The 20261-nt window shown below is 36.2% G+C and overlaps 1 protein-coding gene across 1 annotated transcript in view; it reads right to left on the reverse strand.

Annotated features, from left to right (window-relative positions):
- Positions 1–20261, reverse strand: part of ZDHHC21 (zDHHC palmitoyltransferase 21) — a 66471-nt gene that overhangs the window by 18096 nt on the left and 28114 nt on the right. Inside the window, exon 7 of the mRNA XM_082695052.1 lies at positions 923–1039. Within this exon, the coding sequence (XP_082551178.1) occupies positions 923–1039 (117 nt within the window). The remainder of the gene's footprint in view (positions 1–922; positions 1040–20261) is intronic.

The following is a 20261-nucleotide window of genomic DNA, read 5'->3' on the forward strand; positions in this document are numbered from 1 at the left end:
TAGCATACTTTCTTGATTACTGTTACTTCACAGTAAGTTTTAATAACCTTTTTTTCTTACTATACATTGTTTTCACTGAACATATTCTGGTAAACACTTATGTTTACATACACAATACATATGCTATACAGAATACAACAGTGGGGATCTTTTTTTAACATACATGCTTATTTATACACGTCAACAAATAGTTTCTATAAAACAAATGTGTAGAGGTTGACAAAAATGACTGAGTTTTAAGGTCTGATACACACAATTCACCTTTCAAAAAGATTCTGCCAATTTATCCCCATCAACTATGTAGGAGAAAACCTTAACCTACATCTTCTACAATGCAGCATATTACCAAACTTGCACATCCTTACTCAATGTAATTTTTCTCACTTTTTGAACCTCTCTGTTGTGATAAATCCTACTTTGCTAATAAATGCATGCAAAATAAATAAATAAATAAATAACAATAAGACCCAATTACTAATAAAATGTTTCTACCAGCAACTCCATTTTTCGGAATTTATCTTAAATAGTCTTAAATAGTTTCAAGAGGAAAAAGAGATGTTCAAAGTAGTCTTATTCGTAATATAGAAAAAAAAGATTACAAACTAGATGCTGATCAACAGGAAAACTATTAATTAAAATATGGTATAGTCACTAAACAGTATATCCAACTATTAAAAACTATAAACATGAGTCTGTAGCCATATAGAATATGCAAATTTTTAAAAGCAGGAAACAAAAGAGTATATATACTCTGTACATTGATTATCACTACTTTAAAATTACACAGGTACATGGGAATAAAAATATATAAATGACTATGTGGTAATTTTCTCCTTTAATATCTGAATTTTTGTCACTTAGGATTAGGTACATAATTAGGAAATGTGTTCATAAATACATTACATTAAAAAAATATACTTACTGTGATGATGCCAATTAGTTGAGTATAAAAAAGTCCTGTTATCCCAACTAACATAGTAATGCCCATAAAGGCAGCTAGTCTCATTATGGCCAATTCGTGTCTAAAAACAAAGAGGTCCTATAAGAAGAAGGAAAAAGAAAGACTTAAAAACAAATTGAAAAGTTATTTATAATTTCAGTAACACTTAAGAATTAACCCAAAACACTGTTCCTTATTATCTTAAAAAATATTCTCCCCCTTTTGAGTTTACTCCACTTAACCACTATATAAATATTTGAAAATTTCAAAAATAATTGCTTTTAATTTATAGTAGCATACCAAAAAATGGGATTTTTACTGCTCTCGTGTCAAAAAACCTCAATCTTACAGTTGCAAATTAGCCACACTTACGTACGGTTTGTAGCAAAAACCAAAAGAAAATAAAAACCTCCAAAAAACACAAACAAAACATACAGTGTGCAATCTTTGGTTACACAAAAGGAAATTTTATTATTATACTTCTAAAGAATGAATGCACAAGCCTGATTCACAGTATTGAAGTTCAGGTGACCAAGATAGCTGAGATTATGTCACTTAGTCAAAAAGAGGAGCAAATATTAATGATGGGATCTTGTGGACAAGTTCTCTTCAAGCCTACTTCATTCATCCATCCATCCACTCGACTACCACTGCCAAGCGCGGTGCTAAGTAACAGAAAAAAGTAAAAACGAGAAAGATATGGTCCATGCCCTGAAAAAGTTGCAGCTTATTTAGAGAGAGAAGCCAACTTCATGAAACTCCAAAACAGTGTGATCTATGCTCTAACAGGGATGCATGCAGAAGACTGTGGAAACACCAAGCAGTGCCTAGACAGGAAGGAGAAATGTAAATGCCGTGAGCAAAGGCTGATTTCCTGGCTCACGGCATAAAAATGAGTGTCTCAAAAGTGAACCCAAGAAAGTGGTGGAAAGACAGGAAAACAAGAAGCACTTCATTTTCTCTGTAACCAAGCAGACAGACCAGAGCAGTGAGATGGAGCTCTGGAAATCTCCTGCTCCTAAGTTGTGTAGTAATACTTCCACAATGGACAGAAGCAACAGATGAACGGAAGGACCCCCCACAAAACATAAACATCCACCTGTCTTTTCAACACTGAATCAGGTTCAGGCTTAAGGGTATCCTGGTAGCAACATCAAAAATAGGGAGGTCACCGAACATAAGGAGCTTGCTTGAAACAAAAAAAACTGATGCTTTTCGGTGTAGCACAATGACCACCCACCTGACTCAAGCAGAAATTGGAGTCTATACCCAAACCACTCAGTTCATACAGCAGTCAGAAATCAGGCAGTCATTTCAAATGCCCAGTGAGAAGAGCCTGACACAGAGTCCTTACAAATCATGGACAATGAAAAGATGGAGCTATGCACGATACAAGAAATTACGTGCAGGAAGTTCTGCTCTACCGCTGTTTGAAAACACAAATTTGTTCCAACGTGGTCAGTACATGAAACGACAACTTGAGGACAGCAAGGATTCTGTGTTGCTTGTGTGGGACTTCATCCACGAGAAACCCTAAATGAACATGGAAGACTGCACCCTGCCCGCGGGAATACACAAAACGCATGCAGACTCCCGAACACCTAGTGACCACCGCAACTGACCGTCTGTGTTAGGGGCCCGCACTCACCCACATCTGCTATTGCAACTTTTCCTCAGGTTTCAGATGACCCTCCTTCCATCACTTACTGCAACCCATCTGATGCCCGCTGCCACACCAACACAGCAGGTCTCTCTTCTAAGGTGAAGTGTCAAGTTCAGTATCGTATTTGTGTATTTCTTAACTATTTAACCAGTGTGAAACCATGCTGCTGATTTTATTAGGTTCTGACCCTTCTGAGTGTCACTGACAAAGTTTCTGAGTGTTGTGCCTCCCTCTTCCCATAAGCTCTGTGGTTTTCACTGCATAATTTTGCATAGAAGGGTGAATTTCAGAAATGCACATATGGTGTTACAGTAGAGCTGGGTGTAATAAAAATACCATATATGACCAAATAAAAAGCATCTTCTCTTCTCCCAGTGAAAAGCTTTTAAACAAATTTTGCCAGCTAGAATTTATAAATGTTGGGGATGATGAGATTAAAAGATCTAACGCTAATATTACATTTATTCACAGGTTGCACATTTGGATTTAAGAGTATTCGTGTAAAACAGTAAAAATACTTGGAGAAATTTCTTTTTATCACTCTTAACATTTTCAAAACACAACTGCATTCCAAGATTGCACACACATAATTAACATGTTCAGTACTAAATCCAAATCTTGGTCATTTAGCAAAGTTCTTCAGAGCATAACATCTTCACTTTATTTTAGATTTTTTTTTTTTTAATGTAGCACTTTTGGGATCTAAAAATTCGCTTGGAAAACTTTATCCAAATCACAAGAACCCGTGTGCTATTCGAGATGTTTCCTACATATTCAGTGTTATGACTGAATGTATCCTCCCCTAAAATCCATATGTTGAAGTCCTAATTCCTAGTACCTCAGAATGTGACCGTCTTTGGAGACAGGGCCTTTAAGGAGGAGAATAAGTTAAAACAAGTCCCTTAGAGTGGCACTAATCCAATCTGACTGGTGTCCCTATAAGAGGAAACCAAGAAACACGGACACCAGGATGCTCACGCACAGAGGAAAGACCATGTGAGGACACAGCGATAAGGTGGCCCAGATGCAAGCCAAGGACAGAGGCATCTTAAGAAACCCAACCTGCTGACTTCAGGCTCTTCGATATCCAGCCCAGAACTACGAGAAACGGAGTTTCTGTTGTGTAAGCCTTCCAGTCTGCAGCATTTTGTTATGGCAGCCTTAGCAAACGGATATTCTAACTGTATTCCTTTATCATTTTCATTTTCCCCATTTTTCGTTAAGCGATGTGCTTATATCCAGGAAATGCATAAGATGTAAGTTGAGTTTCGAGAAAAGTCACACCATCCTCTCAAGAATGAGAACATGTGACAGCACACAGAGCTTTCATCTGTGCATTCCCTACCCATCACATTCTCTCCCTCATCCCTACCCTGAAGGTAAAGGTTACTGACTCACTGTTCCTGCCATTTGGATACAACCAAGTTTTAGTTGTATGTTGCAGATGCTTTCTACACTGAGTCTACGTTTTCACTGTCTTTATGGCATATTTTGATAATTCCAAGGGTTTCAATTTAATGTAGACCAATGTATCAATCTTTTCCTTCAGTGCTTTTCATTTCTTGTTTAAGAAGCCTTTCCAATCCTGAGGTACTAATGGCACTCTCCTACATTATTACCCAAAGCCTTTAAAAGCTCTGTAGCTTTGCCTTTCACATTTAAGTCACTAATCCATCTGGAACTGCTGTTCATTCTTTTTCTGCACAGTGTAATACAGGGGTCTGAATTTACTTTTATTATATGGATATCCATCTGTATTTTCAGAAAAAATTTCTTTAGTCTTTCAAGTTACACAATCAGAAACACATACTCTCTCTCTCTCTCTCTCCCCCCACCCCCTGTGTCTCTCTCTCTCTTAAGCTTCATATTTTTCCCACAGAGGTCTTGTACTTTTTTGGCCATATTTAATTCAGGAACTTCCTGTTTCTATTATAAATGGTTTTGCTATTAATTTTATTGTCTAAATAGTTGTCTGCATACACATGATTTTTTTTCTAATCTGTTAATGTGATAAAAATACTGATTTTCTAATGTAAAAACTGCTTTTCATGTCTAAGATAAACACAACTGAATAAGGCTGGTTATGTATATATCCAGATTCAGTTTGCTAATATTTTATGTAGAGGCTGTTTATCTATGTTCATAATCAGACTAGCCTATAATTTTTTCTTTCTTCATTATCTTTGATAAGTTATGTATTTAACATACGCTAAACACCTAAAACAAGTTGGGGAGAGTTCCCTCTTTTTCTTTTCTTTCTAAAAGAGTTTTTATAAGACTAGAATTATTGTTTCCTTTCATATTTGACAGAGGTAGAACTCACTGATAAATCTGTGAATATTTCTTGCACAAGTTTTAACCACTCACTCATGGTTACAGAACTCCTCCTGTTTCCAATTTCCTCCTGAAGCAATTTTCTTCTTAGAGCTATGCTATGCTTACGATCAGGAAGCTCAGTACTGTTAAAGATGTCAACTCTCCAAACTGATGTATAAAATTAATACAAGTCCAATAAAAATCCCCACTGGCAGAGCATATAATCTACTAATGGTGGACTATATGGGGTTTGGTTTTTTTTAATTTAAAAAAAGGTTGTTTTTTTTTTTTTTTTAACTCTAGGTTACTTTTCTTTGTACAAATTGCTAAGTAAGCTGTATCTAAATTTCATGGGAACAAACAAAACACAACAAATACCATACCACACCTATATAAAAAGAAAATGGTGGGAGGGTTTGGCTTATTGCATGCATTCTCAATATAAATAATATGGCCCCCAAAGGAGGAAGAAAACTGGTGCTTCCAGGGGAAAAAAAATCACCTACTTCAATAGTTTTGTGGCCATACACAAATCAATCCTACCTGACAAAATCTTATTCCTTAGTATTTAATTTCATAGAGGGAAGAGGAGAAAAGGCCTAAAAAGGCTCCTGAGGGAACAAAAATAATGAAAAAAGAGGAGTCTCCACTGGATAAGAAGATTTGCTATAAAACTATGGTTATGACAGCATGCTGCAACCAAAAGAACAGACAAATAGACCAACGAACTAGAAAGAACCAGAAACAGATACACACATAGACGGCTGCGTTTCTGACAAAGATGGCACTGCAGAGTGGAAAGAATTATCTTTTTTAATAAATGGTGCTAAATCAATTGGCTATCCATCTGAGAAGGAAAATGAAACCCGACTCATACCTCATGGGAAACACAAAAATCAATTCCAGGTGGAAATGTAAAAAGAATATAATACTTGGAAGACAACGTAAGAGAATTATATTGATGATTTGGGGATAGAAAAAGCCTTCTTAAATTGAACCCAAAAAGCACGAACTGAAAAAGACTGATAAGTTGAAGTACATGAAAATTAAAAACTCCTGTTCATCAAAAAATACCATCAACAGAGAAAGGGTAAGCTAGAGAACAGACAATACTTATTACACATACTCAAAACAGAGCTCAAATCTAAAATGCTCTACAATTAGAAAAAAACAAAAAACAAAAAAAGTCAAATAGCTGCTCCCCCCACACCACTACCATAGGCAAAATACTTACACAGGTACACTGCATTAAATAGGCTATTCATATGTTCAGTAAGCATATGAAAGGGGCTCAACACCATTAGTCATTGGAGAAACACAAATGAGAACACAATCAAGTACTGCTCATCTCCAGCAAAATGGTTAACTTTAAGAAGACCTGAACCAGGGATGCCTGGGTAGCTCAGTTGGCTAAGCATCTGCCTCCAGCTCGGGTCATGATCCCAGAGTCCCGGGATGGAGCCCCACATCAGGCTCTCTGCTCAGCAGGGAGCCTGCTTCTCTCCTTTCTTCCGGCTCATGCTCTATCTGTCTCTCTCAAATAAATAGAATATTAAAAAAAAAAAGAAAAAGAAGACCTGGACAAGTATTAGTGGGGCTGAGAAGCACTCTGAACTTATATTCTCTATTAGTGGAGGTTTAAATTCATTGGACCATTTTGGAAAACTGGGTAACAGTGTCTAAAGGAACACAGATATATCCTTTGAACACTATCCACTTCTAGCTGTAAGTCCAAGGGAAATACCTGCACACATACAGGAGAGACAAGGCTACTTTCTGGCCATTATCCGTAAGAGCCCCAAACTGGAAACAAGGCAAGTGTCCATCAACAGAATGGATAAATAAATAGTCTTAAGTTAAATGAAATACAGTTGACCCCTGAACATCAGTCTGACCTGCACCAGTCTACTTATATCCAGATTTTTTCCTATATTATATGTATATTTTCTTTTCCTTACACTTTTACTAAAAACATTTTCTTTTCTCTAGCTTACTTCATTGTAAGCATACAGTATTTGATACCGATATAAAATATGTGTTAACCGACTGTTTATCTTATTGTTAAGACTGCCAATCGACAGTAAGATTATTAGCAGTGAAGTTTTGGGGGAGTCAAAGTTATACATGAATTTTCAACCGCACAGGGGTTGGGTCCCCTAACCCCTGTGCTGTTCAAGAGTCAACTGCACCCATGAATAAATTTACAGTAATACAGCAATGAAAAGGAACTATCTAATAACAAAAAGAATAAATCTTATAAGGACTCCTCAAGGAGAATTTGTGATAATTCACTGAACTGTTTGTTTTTATTTTTGTATACTCTTCTGTAGGTGTGTTTTACAATATAGAAGGTACAAAAAATGAAATTACACTGAGAAGAAAGCTGTGACCTTGAAATGTACACTAGAAAAATACTTTATTTTCATAAATAGAAACAAAACTCTTTTAAAATACATATAAGCAACATGCAAAAGAAAATTAGGTTACATATGGTCTGTGAAAGGAGAGACAAAAATGTCCAGTAAGTTATAAGAAAGAATATGAGACAGAAGGAAAAAAGGAGAGAGGGGAAGTCCCACTGCTCCATGAGCCCATCTACCACATTCTTCTCGGGCCAGTCGGAAGGCAGAGTCTCCTCCCCCAACACATGGAGGTGCAGAGCAGCGCCCACAGAGACTGCTGCACACAGAGATAGCAGAGATAAACAGAGAAGAAGAAACACACAGGCAACATGTACACACGCATGCCGCACAAACCGACAGAGGAAGAGAGGGGCGCTTACATGGAATAAACAGTGACATTCCCATCTGGCCATCTTCTGTAATGCTGTCATTGAAACTTTCAAAATGTTACAAAACTAGTGAGCAGTGGGGCGCTTCCTGACGCAAGCTAGATGAAATAAATAAGCCACGAGCTGGATTTGGCCACTCACGATCTAGCAAATAAGTCTTCTGATAACTTGGGTCTGTGAATTCCTTGAACTCACCTCTTTCAACAATTTTATCTTCTATCCTAATCTAGTATTGATCCAAATTCTATGATTAAACCCTGTATCATATTGCTTCCTATAACTGTACCCACACCATAAATGCAAGCTCAAGCACAGCACACTCTGAATACCAACCTCCTACCTCTGGAGCCTAACTCCCTGTAGGCCAATGATGCTAACAAACTGTCAGCATCAGTGGGACCTCCAATCTGTTGACCCAGCCACCATTCTACTACTTATTACTGTCTTCCCCCAACACTTCCACTGACTCCCTGCTTGTTTACACTCCACAGTACACTGCCATAGCTTTCCTCAGTACATCATCCACTTTCTTGACCCTTTCCTTTACCACTGTTCTCCTCCTGGCTCACTGGCTGCACTTTCTTCATCACCTTTCTGATTCATCCTCATCTTTCTGTCTTCTAAACTTTAAGAGTGCCCTGGGCTTGGTCTTCAGACCTCTTTTCTTCTCAATGTGTACTTACTCCCTAGAAAATCTCCTATCAGATCCCATGACTTTAAATACCATCTTTATGCTGAAAGCTCATAGATTTAAAGCTCACATCACTCCACTGAAACTGCTCCCTCCATCTGTCTAGTCAACATCTCTTCTTAGATACAGAAGAGGGACCTCAAAGTAAACACATAAAACCAAAATCTTTAACTTACTCCTAAAACCAACTCTTCCTCCAGGCTTCTCCATCTCAGGAGGTGATATGTCTATTCTTCCCATTGTTCAGGCCATGAAACCTTGTGATCATCTTTGACCTAGCACATTTTATTTCATTCTCTACATCCAAATCATTACCAAATCATTTAGCTCTTCAAACTGTAATAGCTCACTCTCAACACTTCCACTACTCCCACAGTCATTTCATGTTTGGACTACATTTTAATAGTCTCACAACTAGTCTTCAGTGTTGTCATCCTTGTTCTCCCTCAATTTATTTCCCAGCCATCAGTTTTCTTTCTAAAATGTAAATGAGTTTGTGTAACTGTGCTCAAAACCCTCTAATAGTTTCCAGAGTCCCAACCACCAAACATCCTAAAAAAACCATCTCCAACCTCCAGTTCTATCCCTCACTGCTCTCAATTCAGCTCCTCCTACCTTCTCCCAGCTTGCTCCACTCAAGGCAGACTGGTCTTCTTACCGCTCCTTGAAAATATCAAGTATGTTCCCACCCCAGGGGGACTTGGCCCCGGTCCTTTCCTCTCCATGGAATGCTCTTCGTCCCAATATCAATGACTTGCTTGGGTTCCAGGTCGCTCCTCAAGTGTCACTATTGAGAAAGGCCTTCTCTGTCTGCATTATCAACCATTAATCTCTCTCCCTTACCCAACTGTATTACGCTTAATAGTACTTTTTTGCATGTTATGTATTTGTTTATTGCCTGTCTCCTCTAATTAGAATATAAGCTCCTTAATGCAAGAACTGGGTTTTATTCACTGCTGCATTCTCAGAGCCTAGATCTGGGATCAATGCACATAGTAGACACTCAACAAATATTTGTTAAATGACTAAATGAGGAGTTTTTGTAATTTCTTAAAGTAAACATGTTTCACAAATAAAATTTTACATTATTATAAACTATAAGTTTTTATAGTGCCAGTAGGAAGCAATCTTTGTTTATAAGCCATTTTTAAGTAATTTTCTGTGTTTTTTATGAAATGAATCTGAAAATTAACAAGATTTGACACATTTAGGATCTTCCTGTTACTAAAAAGTTTTTTAGCCTCAGCATGATGGGTACTTTGGGCTGAATCACTCTCTGCTGGGGAGACTACCCTATCCTTCTAGAATATTTAGCGGCATCCCTGGCCTCTACCCACTAAGATGCCTGAAGCATTCCCCAGATCTGTGACAACCAAAAAATGTCTCCTGATGTGACCAATGTCCTCTGGGGGAATAGGGGACAAAATCTCCCTCTTCCCCCCACTGCACTACTGTAAAGGATCTGATTTTCCTTATTTTTAAAAAATAAAAATAGGTTGTATCACAACCTGATTTGAATTTTCAAAATGGCTTCAAAACCAATATCACATGCTGAAATTAGAGCCCTGTGACAATTACTCTTACAGAAAATAAGATCCTATTATATCTGTATGGTTATCAGCACTTTTGGGCATAAGCCTTAAGTTCGATCATAATATCCCAGAGAAGTTACGGGACTGTTCTGTACATCCCTCTTTCACATCCAGCCCCCAAGTAAAATGTCCTTTTTCAGTTTTATTAAATTCTAATGAAAATTAATATCTAAATGAGAAAAAAATCATTATTCACACCTAACTAATGGCTATCATTGAGGGTTCAGGTTGACACGTTAAGTTCTGATACAGATATAATTGTAGTTTTCTTAGAGAGCAAACTGCACTGGCACCTGACAGCCAGTTTCATGGTGGAGGCTAAAATATTTTAGAAAAACCATTTTGTCTGCCTTCCCATACTTTAGTAGTAAAAACTCTAGAAAAATTGACACAATAATAAAGAAAAAGATACTGTATTTTCTTGCTACATTTACCATTTAACATATGATGTTCAGTCAAAGATGAGTGAGATGGGCACCTGAGTGGCTCAGTTGGTTAAATGTCTTGAACTCAGCTCAGATCATGATCTCAGGGTCGTGAGATCGAGCCCCGTGTACGAAGACTACTTGAGACACTCTCTCGCGCTCTGCCCCTCCCCAGCCCCCCACATTCTTTCTTTCTCTAAAATAAATAAATCTTAAAAAGAAGAAGAAAAATAGATGAGTGAGACAATAAATTTGCTGCTGGGCTGTAACCATTTAAACTCAAAGTGATGACACCATTGTCAGAGAGAAATAAAAACTGCTAAGTCCTCTATGCTAAATGCTGTAACTAGCTATATGAACAAATTTAACAAACACATATATTCAGTAGACCTGATACTGCACAGCAAGGTCAAGATTTCTTATGAGGATTCCACATTCTACGTATCACTAAAAGCTCAGAGATATGCTGACACATTCAAATGACAACTGTTAGAATAACAGGATACTCTTTTGGGGTTTTTTTGAGCTCAGGACTCTGAGATGGAGATCTGAGCTGAAATCAAGAGTCGGGACACTGAACCAATTCAGCTACCCAGGCACCCCAATAATAATATTCTTAAGCTGTTTTTCTTTTCCCATAAATATAAACTAATTATATTATATCTGAAACTATTACTTTCAAGCAAAAGAAAAAACAAACTACCAAGTGATGATATCTCCACCACCATTTCAGGATGCATCCACAGACATGCCAAATTACCATCATATTAGCATTAAAAATAATTTACATTTCATTTTTTTCTTAATTTTTTCTTAATTTCACACTGTTTTTGCCTATTCTCAACTATTTTCCCCAAATCCAAAAAGTTAAATAAATACATCAGTAATTTTTATCCATTCTAAAGTGACCATGATAAATAAATGATTTGATAGATATCAAAAAACAAAGGTTATTGAATAAAGTCGAAAATACTGCTTAAAGAGCAATAAATAATGGAAGTACTCAGGACACTTTAAGATTGATTATATAGAAGGATAATATTTACCAACATTCGAAGCTACCTGCAATCAAATCTTCTGGCTATTTCTATTCTTTGTTAGCCAACTAATTCTGTGGCACTGTTATATCTGACATCAAGTCCTTAGCAACATTATTGGAATGAGCTAATTGGAATAATAATGATGTATCTTCCTAGCTGAAGAGTTTGCCAGACTGCTAAACATTATTTATTTTCCTCTTCTGAATATTGGCAGCCTGTGCCTTTTGAAATTCTCTCCTTTCTTTCCCCCTTCTGTTACTCTCCCCATAGCCTTAAATATAGTTAATATATTAGTTTTGGGTCTTCACAAAAAAAAAACAAAAAAAAACACACAGGTATAAAAGAATCAATTACAAATTATCTGAATCCGCTTCATCTAAAAACAATTTAAAACATGTCACTTTAGGACTAATGCGGTAAGACACAAATGGTTAGCTACAAAATCTCTACACTACTAGCTACGAATTATTTATTTCAAAAAGAAAACAACCTCAGATTTTCTCACCTAGAGAGACAGTATTGTCTACAATATGAGATTGCCAGCAGGTACCTATTTTTAAAAATATTTAAACTACTATAATGCCTTTATAAGGTCTATTTTGACAATCCTCATATTAGATAAGCTACTAAAAATGGGTTGCCTCAGTGAAAAATGAAAACAGCAAAGTATAAAATTCACCGCTCAGGAGATTCAATGAGCTTTCTCTGAAGAATAGATTTTTGTGACATTTCAGCATTTTTTAAACCTGCATTTTTTTTTTAATTAACAATGTGACAATATTGTTAAAAAAAAAAAAAATCACTCCAGAGAAAAATACAGAAAGTACAATAGAATCTGGTACTATCGAAAGAACACTGACTTAGGGATGGACAGAAATGAGCCAAAACCACACCTCTGCCAAGTGGTAACTCTTGGACTAACAAGTTTTGGTTCTCTGACTCTTAGTCACCTTCTCTGTACAAATGGGAACCATACCACTTATCCTCTCAGAGATATTTTAAACGAGTTGGCATTTTCCACTAATCAAATGCTTACAGATCCAGCATAACAGAATGTAAAATTCATGAAAAATATGACATGATATATTCATGACTCCATGAATAATAAATTTTTGAAAGTATACTAAGTAAAGTGATACTTTCCTTCATATTTAATTACAAAACTACAATTTTCTAATATTGCTTTTATAAGCTAGCATATAATAAAATGAAATACATTATTATACTTTAATAATATACCAAATGACTAAACATTTGCTTATAAATACTTAAAACAACTATGTGGAAAATAGTCAAATGTGGACCTTGGTCAAAGAAAATTTTCTTTAATATCCATTTATTTTATTCATTTTTAAAATGCCAAATCATTGCCAATCTATAGGTCTTAAAATCATTAAAATAATTTTATCCTAGTAACTACTTAAAATAAGACATTTGTTTCAAGAGGGGTTTTAAAAAATAAATTTAACATTATACTGGCATGATAAATACAAATGATGGTCAAACAAATTCAACATCTAACATTGGAAAAACTTACCCAAAGCTATGATCTTTACTGATTTTGGCTTCTGTGACTCTAACTAAAAATGCTTACATTATCCCTATTTATTTAGAAAGATACTTATTACTTAAGTTTTTGCCGTTTTTCTATTTATGTATTTTTGTTTTAATACTGAGAATTTTTTAAAAAGATTTTATTAATTTATTTGACAGAGAGATCACAAGTAGGCAGACAGGCAGGCAGAGAGTGAGAGGGAAACAGGCTCCCCGCTGAGCAGAGAGCCCGATGTGATGCTGGGCTAGATCCCAGAACCCAGAGATCATGACCTGAGCCAAAGGTAGAGGCTTTAACCCACTGAGCCACCCAGGCACCCCTAATACAGAGAATTTTGAAATTAGTAACTGTTGACAAAGAAGATGATATAAGTATTATTCATTTTAGGTTTGTAGGCCTTCTTTAGTATAAAACTTAGAACATATATCAATAGTTACAGCTTAAAAATAAATCCGTATTTTGGGTATTCATGCCTAATGAATAAATTCTTTATCTCCTATACCTCTTACTACCCTTTTCTCTCATTAAAGGATATTTGAAATATTTCCTCAAAATCTCATATAGTAAAAACATATAAATCCTTGGAAGTTCATGATAGGTGGGTATTTTAAAAGAATAAGAAGAAACGTTAGAAGTATTAAAGCAATAGGGCATCTGCAAATGGGTTAAAACAATTCAGACCAGAAAGACCTCCTCTGACAAGAGGAAGCTAAGAGAAGAGAAATGGAAGAAAATCAGGATCCCAAAGCCCTTCACTTCCAGAGTTTGTGAACAGCTTGCTTTTTCTCTCTCAACTCTCTTTTCCTTGAGCTTAACCAAAACATACCAGTTTTCTACTGAATACAGGCTGACTGCCATTACAACAAAGCTTAAATGGCAATCCATTTCTTCTTTTGTTTAATGAAAAAACACTCTTACCTAACAAACAAACAAACAAACAAAAGAAACAAAAACCGGAGGAAGAGTTGTTAACACTTTCTTTTCCCACCCAGAGAGCAAGCTCTGGGCCTTAGAATTTGGCTAGAAAAGAGACTATGCTGCCATCTACCAACCTGAGAGGGTATAAGAAGAACAGAGAGTAAAGCTCTCACATCCTTTGACTGACAGAAGAACACCGGGTCAAAGTCCGGGGCATCCCTTAATTGTGCTAATATCGCCAAGAGAAAGAGGCACAGTAATCATTAATACAATCTCCAAAGATAATTAGGGGCATCTGGGGATCTTTAGTTCATACCCCAAATAACTGAAAGGGTAACAATGTGAATTAGCATGTTTCTGATACTATCTGGCCAGCTTTCCACACAAAGGGAAGAGATGGTTATGCTTTTGTTTGTTTTACAGAAGAACAAAAAAGACACAGGCAAAAACTTAGAAAAAAAAATGATGGGGCAGGGCTGTTTAAAGACTATACCACTACAAAATATTTTTTTTAAGATTTTATTTATATGACAGACAGAAATCATAAGTAGGCAGAGAAGCAGGCACTGAGAAAGGCGGAGGCAGGCACCCTGCTGAGCAGAGCACCCAATGAGATGCGGGGCTCCATCCCAGGACCCTGGGATCATGACCTGAGCCTAAGGTAGAGGCTTTAACCCACTGAGCCACCCAGGCGCCCCCCAAATTTTTTTTTTTTAAAGATTTTATTTATTTATTTGTCATAGAGAGAGACGTGAGAGCAAGCACAGGCAGAAAGAGTGGCAGGCAGAGGCAGAGGGAGAAGCAGGCTCCCTGACGAGCAAGGAGCCCGATGCAGGACTCGATCCCAGGACGCTGGGATCATGACCTGAGCCGAAGGCAGCCGCTTAACAAACTGAGCCACCCAGGCGTCCCCAAATATTTTTTTTAATGTCAATGATAATAATGGTGACTTCTGTACTGAAATTACTTGTAGTATTTTTCTACCTTATCATAAAAAAATACAATAAATGTCATCATTAAGAGAACTAATACAGTAAGAACAAGGTTCTATTATTTCACCTGAGAAATATTTACTACACAGTATATTAGTATTTTAGAACAGATTTGACCTTAAAAGCAATTATTTCAATTATTGCCTCTGGCCTTTAGTTCTACTCTTTGCCAACAGTGACTTCCTTCATCTCCTTATCTGGTAATCTCTACTGTACTAAAAGAGCACCCCAAGCCTCATTCCCTATAGTACAACAGTTCTCAAATCCTGTGGCTAGAGCTCACTTTCCGTACAACTCCACAGGATACCTTTTACATAGACTATGACATGACTGTTTCCCCTGGAGTTGCACAGTTAAGCAACATGGATTAGAATCACTTAGGAAGTGGGACATCTGCGTGGCTCAGTCAGTTAAGCATCAGACTTATCAGACTTTTGGTTTCAACTCAGGTCTTGATCTCATGGCTTCTGAGATGGAGCCCAGAATGGAGCCTGAGCCCAGCAGAAGTCTGCTTGGATATTCTCTCCCTCTATCCCTTCTCCTGTGTGCTCTCTTTCAAAGAAGTAAATCTTGAAAAAAAAAAAAAAAAAAGAGAGAGAGAGAGAGAGAGAAAGAAAAGAAAAGAAAAGAAAAGAAAAAAGAAAAGAAAAGAAAAGAAAAAGAAAAGAAAAGAAAAGAAAAAAGAAAAGAATCTGGGAAATAATTTTTTAAACAAAATGCTACTGCCAACATCATCTGTGAGGGAAAAAGTTTTATGAGACTCACCTCAATAAGAACACTATGAAAAGACACATAAAACCCAATTAATTAATAAGTAAACAACTGACTGAAGACACTGGGAAGTAGCCAAACTAGCCAAGGCTTACAGGGCCAAGATCCAAGGGTACAGAAACACACTAGGGTGAGTCCTACATTCTGCACTGCTTTTTACCATAAGGGACTTACCAATTCATCCGCAGTATGAAAGGTCAAGCATAAGCAGAGGCTCGGAGCGGTCTGTAACCTCACAGAGTTGGGAAAAGAACAAGGAAAAGGCATGATCCACAGTAAACACCTAAATTGTTCAGTTGAGTCTCATGAAGGGTTATGTCATAAGAGAGAAGGAAAACGAAAGTAGTCCTTCACCAAGACAAAGCCCTGTCATCATAAATTGTTAGAAAACTTCAATAAATGTAATAAATGTCATTTCAAAGGAACTGCTGTATTAAGACCAATGTTCTGTTATGTAACCTTAGAAATATTTGTCATATAAAACCCTCAGTTGGATCAAGATGAGCTTTCTCTTTATTGCCTATCCAAAAAAAGGAGTAAATCATATCTTGAAAAAAAAAAAAAAAAAGCTCTTCTACAGTTTGTCATTTAAACAAACATTTTGTTTGGTATCCAACAAAACCTATCACACATATCAGAAGAAAGGACTGAATATCTGGAAACTAAGATAGAAAAAAAAGCTAACAGAAACAGACGCATAAGTAGATCTCAATACTGAAACTGACACAGACATTAAAATAACTTTAATTAAAATGTTCAAAAGTATAGATGAAAAATGGAAAATTTCACTAAAAGAGTTATCTATGAAAAAGTTATCAATGAAAATTTTGAATGTGAAAAATAAACTGATTTAATAACTCAGTAAAACGGTTTGACAGATTAGAGCAGAAAAGCTGATCAATAAACCAGAATAACGGTCAGTAGAAAGTGCCCACTCTAAAAGAGAAAAAAAAAAGAAAATACAGAAAAGACTGAAAAGGTATGCAGTACAGTGAGATCGCACGTACGTAAATTCAGAATATCAGAAATGCAAAAGAAAAGTTTGGCAGAAGCAGTATTTGAAGTAACAGGCCAAGATATGTTTGGAACTTAAGGATGTTATCAAGCCAGAGATTCAAGAAATTATATAAACTCTTTCACAGAAGAAAAATGCAGAGAAGACAATGAAGCACATCACAGAATAACTGCTAAACTACAAAGACCAAAAAGAAAGAAAGAAAGAAAGAAAGAAAGAAAGAAAGAAAGAAAAGGAATTTCAGTCCAAGGTGGTGACATACAAGCTCCTGAACTGAACTCTTTTCATGGACACACTGAATCTACTGCTACATATGGAACAATTCTCTTTGAAAGAAATCCAGAAACTAGATGAGCAATTCCTACACAACACAACTATAAAAAAATCATCAAATCACAAAGGAAGAGAGTAAGAGAAGAACAAAAAATTATAAAATAGCTAGAAAACAATTAACAAAGAGCAATATTAAGTGCATCCCTATCAATAATTACTTTAAATGTAAATGGACTAAATTCTCCAACCAAAAACAAAGAATGGCTGAATGGATTAAAGAAAAAACCCTCGGGACGCCTGGGTGGCTCAGTTGGTTAAGCAGCTGCCTTCGGCTCAGGTCATGATCCTGGCGTCCTGGGATCAAGTCCCACATCGGGCTCCTTGCTCCGCGGGGAGCCTGCTTCTCCCTCTGACTCTGCCTGTGCTCACTCTCACTCTCTCTCTCTGACTAAATAAATAAAATCTTAAAAAAAAAAAAAAAAGAAAAGAAAAAACCCTCAACAATATGGTGCCTATGAGAGATTCACTTTGGCTTTAAGGACACACAGACTGCAAGTGAGTGAAAGATAGAAACAGATATTCCATGTAAATGGAAACCAAAAGCAATCAGAAGCAGCTATACTTTTATATCAATCAAAACGGACTAAAGTCAAAGACTATAATAAGAGACAAGGAAGGTCAACATAATGATAAAGGGATTGGTCCAATAAGAGGATTAATATTCATAAATATTTATGCAAACAATATAGGGCCACCTAAATACATAAAGCAAATATTAACAGACCTTAAGGGAGAAATAGAGAGCAAAACAATAATGGCAGAGGCTTTAATACTTGAGTTTCAACAATGGATAGATCATCTAGATAGAAAATTAACAAGTAAACATTGGATTTAAACTACACATTTGATCAGATTTATAGACCCTCCCATACAACAGCAGGAGAATATACACTCTTCTCAAACATACATAAAATACTCTCCAGGAGAGATCATATGTTTAGGCCACAAAACAAGTCTTATTAATAAATTTAAGATGACTGAAATTGTATCAAACATCTTTAATAAGGGGGCGCCTGGGTGGCTCAGTGGGTTAAGCCGCTGCCTTCGGCTCAGGTCATGATCTCAGGGTCCTGGGATCGAGTCCCGCATCGGGCTCTCTGCTCGGCAGGGAGCCTGCTTCCCTCTCTCTCTCTCTCTCTGCCTGCCTCTCCATCTACTTGTGATTTCTCTCTGTCAAATAAATAAATAAAATCTTTAAAAAAATTATTTAAAAAAATCTGTAATAAGAATGGTAGGAAACTAGAAATCAATTATAAGAAAAAACTGAAAAATTCAAAATTCACAAATATGTAAAGATTAAACAACATATTACTGAACAACAAATGGGTCAGAGAAGAAATCAAAACAGAAATCAAAAAATATCTTGAGGCAAATGAAAGTAGAAACTAAACACACAAAAATTTAGGAGATGCACCAAAAGCAATTCTGAGAGAGGTTCACAGCAGCAAATGCCTACCTGAGGGAAAAAGAGAGGTCTCAAAGTACCTAACTTTATACCTCAAGGAACTAGGGTGGACACACACACACACTCGAAGAACCAAGTCAAAAGTTAGTAGAAGGAAAGAAATAACAAAAATAAGAACAAAAATAAATGAAATAGGGACTAAAAAGAAAACAGAAAAGATTAAGGAAACTAAAAGCACATCTTTGAAAGGATAAACAAAATAGACAAAACTTTAGCAAATTAATATAAATAATTCTCAAACTATTAAAAAAATTGAAGGAGGAATCCTTTCAAAATCATTTTACAAGACCTACATTAAACTGTTATCAAAATCAGACAACATTTGAAGAAAAGAAAATCACATGACAAAATCCCTGATGAACAGAGATGTAAAAATCCTCCACAAAATATTAGTAAACTGAATTCAATAAAATGTTAACAAAAAATGATACACATGACCTTAGGATTTATTCCAGGGATACAAGAATGGTTCAACATCTGCAAAACAACCAACATGATACACATTAATGAAATGGGGGAAAAAAAGAATCAAAATCATCTCAATAGATGCAGAAAAAGCATGCTACAAAATTCAATATCCACTCATGATAAAAAGTCTTAAATTAGGTGAAGAAGGAATATATCTCAACATAATAAAGGCCATATATGACAAGCCCAAAGAAACATCATACTCAACAACAAAAAGTTGAAAGCTTTTCCTGCAGGACCAGGAACAAGACAAGAATGGCCATTTTCACCACTTTTATTCAACTTAGTATTGCTAGTCATAGCAATAAGGCAAGAAAAAAAATAGAAGGTATCCAAATTAGAAAAGAATTAAAACTGCCCTTCTTTGCAGATAAAACGATATCTACAGAAACCCTAAAGACTCCACCAAAATCTGTTAGAACTAGTGAATTAATTCAGTAAAGCTGCAGGATAATAAATCAAATAAAAATATTAGTTGTGTATCTATTATTTCAGGACCCCTGAAATCATGACCTGAGACTGGTAAAATTTTTACAAAGTTTCTACCTTTCATTTGGAAAGGGAAATCAGTTTATAAATTCAAATATGCTAATCCTTCAGAAAATAGTACCATTATATTTTGGGTACTGAAATTTCTTTAGTCTGTTATCAGTCTCCCAACAATACTATCAAACAGTCTGTAAAATTTTCATAAAAATTAATAGGCCAGGGGCTCCTTGGTGATTCATTTGGTTGGGCACCTGACTCTTGGTTTCGGCTCAAGTCATGATGGGGTACTGAGACTGAGCCCCATGTCGGGCTCTGCATTCAGCAGGGAGTCTGCTACTCCCCACTTCACTCTCTTTCTCAAATAAATAAATAAATCTTTAAAAAATCAATAGGCCAAAGGAAAACTGTTTCCTCCTTCTGAGAGCTTTTATAAACGTCAAACATAACATAAACTGAACATCTATTATATATCAGGTACTTTTACATGTTACCTCATTTAATCTCTTATTAGTCACCTTTTCCAAAAGAAAACATTGTAATTCAGAATGGTTAAACATGGTGTCAAAGATTATACGTATAATAACAAAAGCCAGGCTTTGATCCTAGGTGTGTCTGTTTAACAAAGCCAAGATCATTCTACCACCAGGGTTGGCAAACTCAAAAACAGCCAGAGAGTTAATATTTTAGGTTTTTCGGACCATATGACCCTGTCACAGCTACTTAACTGTGCTGTTGTCGTCCAAAAGCAACAAAAACAATATGGAAACAAAAGTAGCTGTGTTTCAGTAAAACTTTAT

This window comes from Mustela nivalis, assembly GCF_964662115.1.
Source record: "Mustela nivalis genome assembly, chromosome: 13".
Lineage (NCBI taxonomy): Eukaryota > Metazoa > Chordata > Mammalia > Carnivora > Mustelidae > Mustela > Mustela nivalis.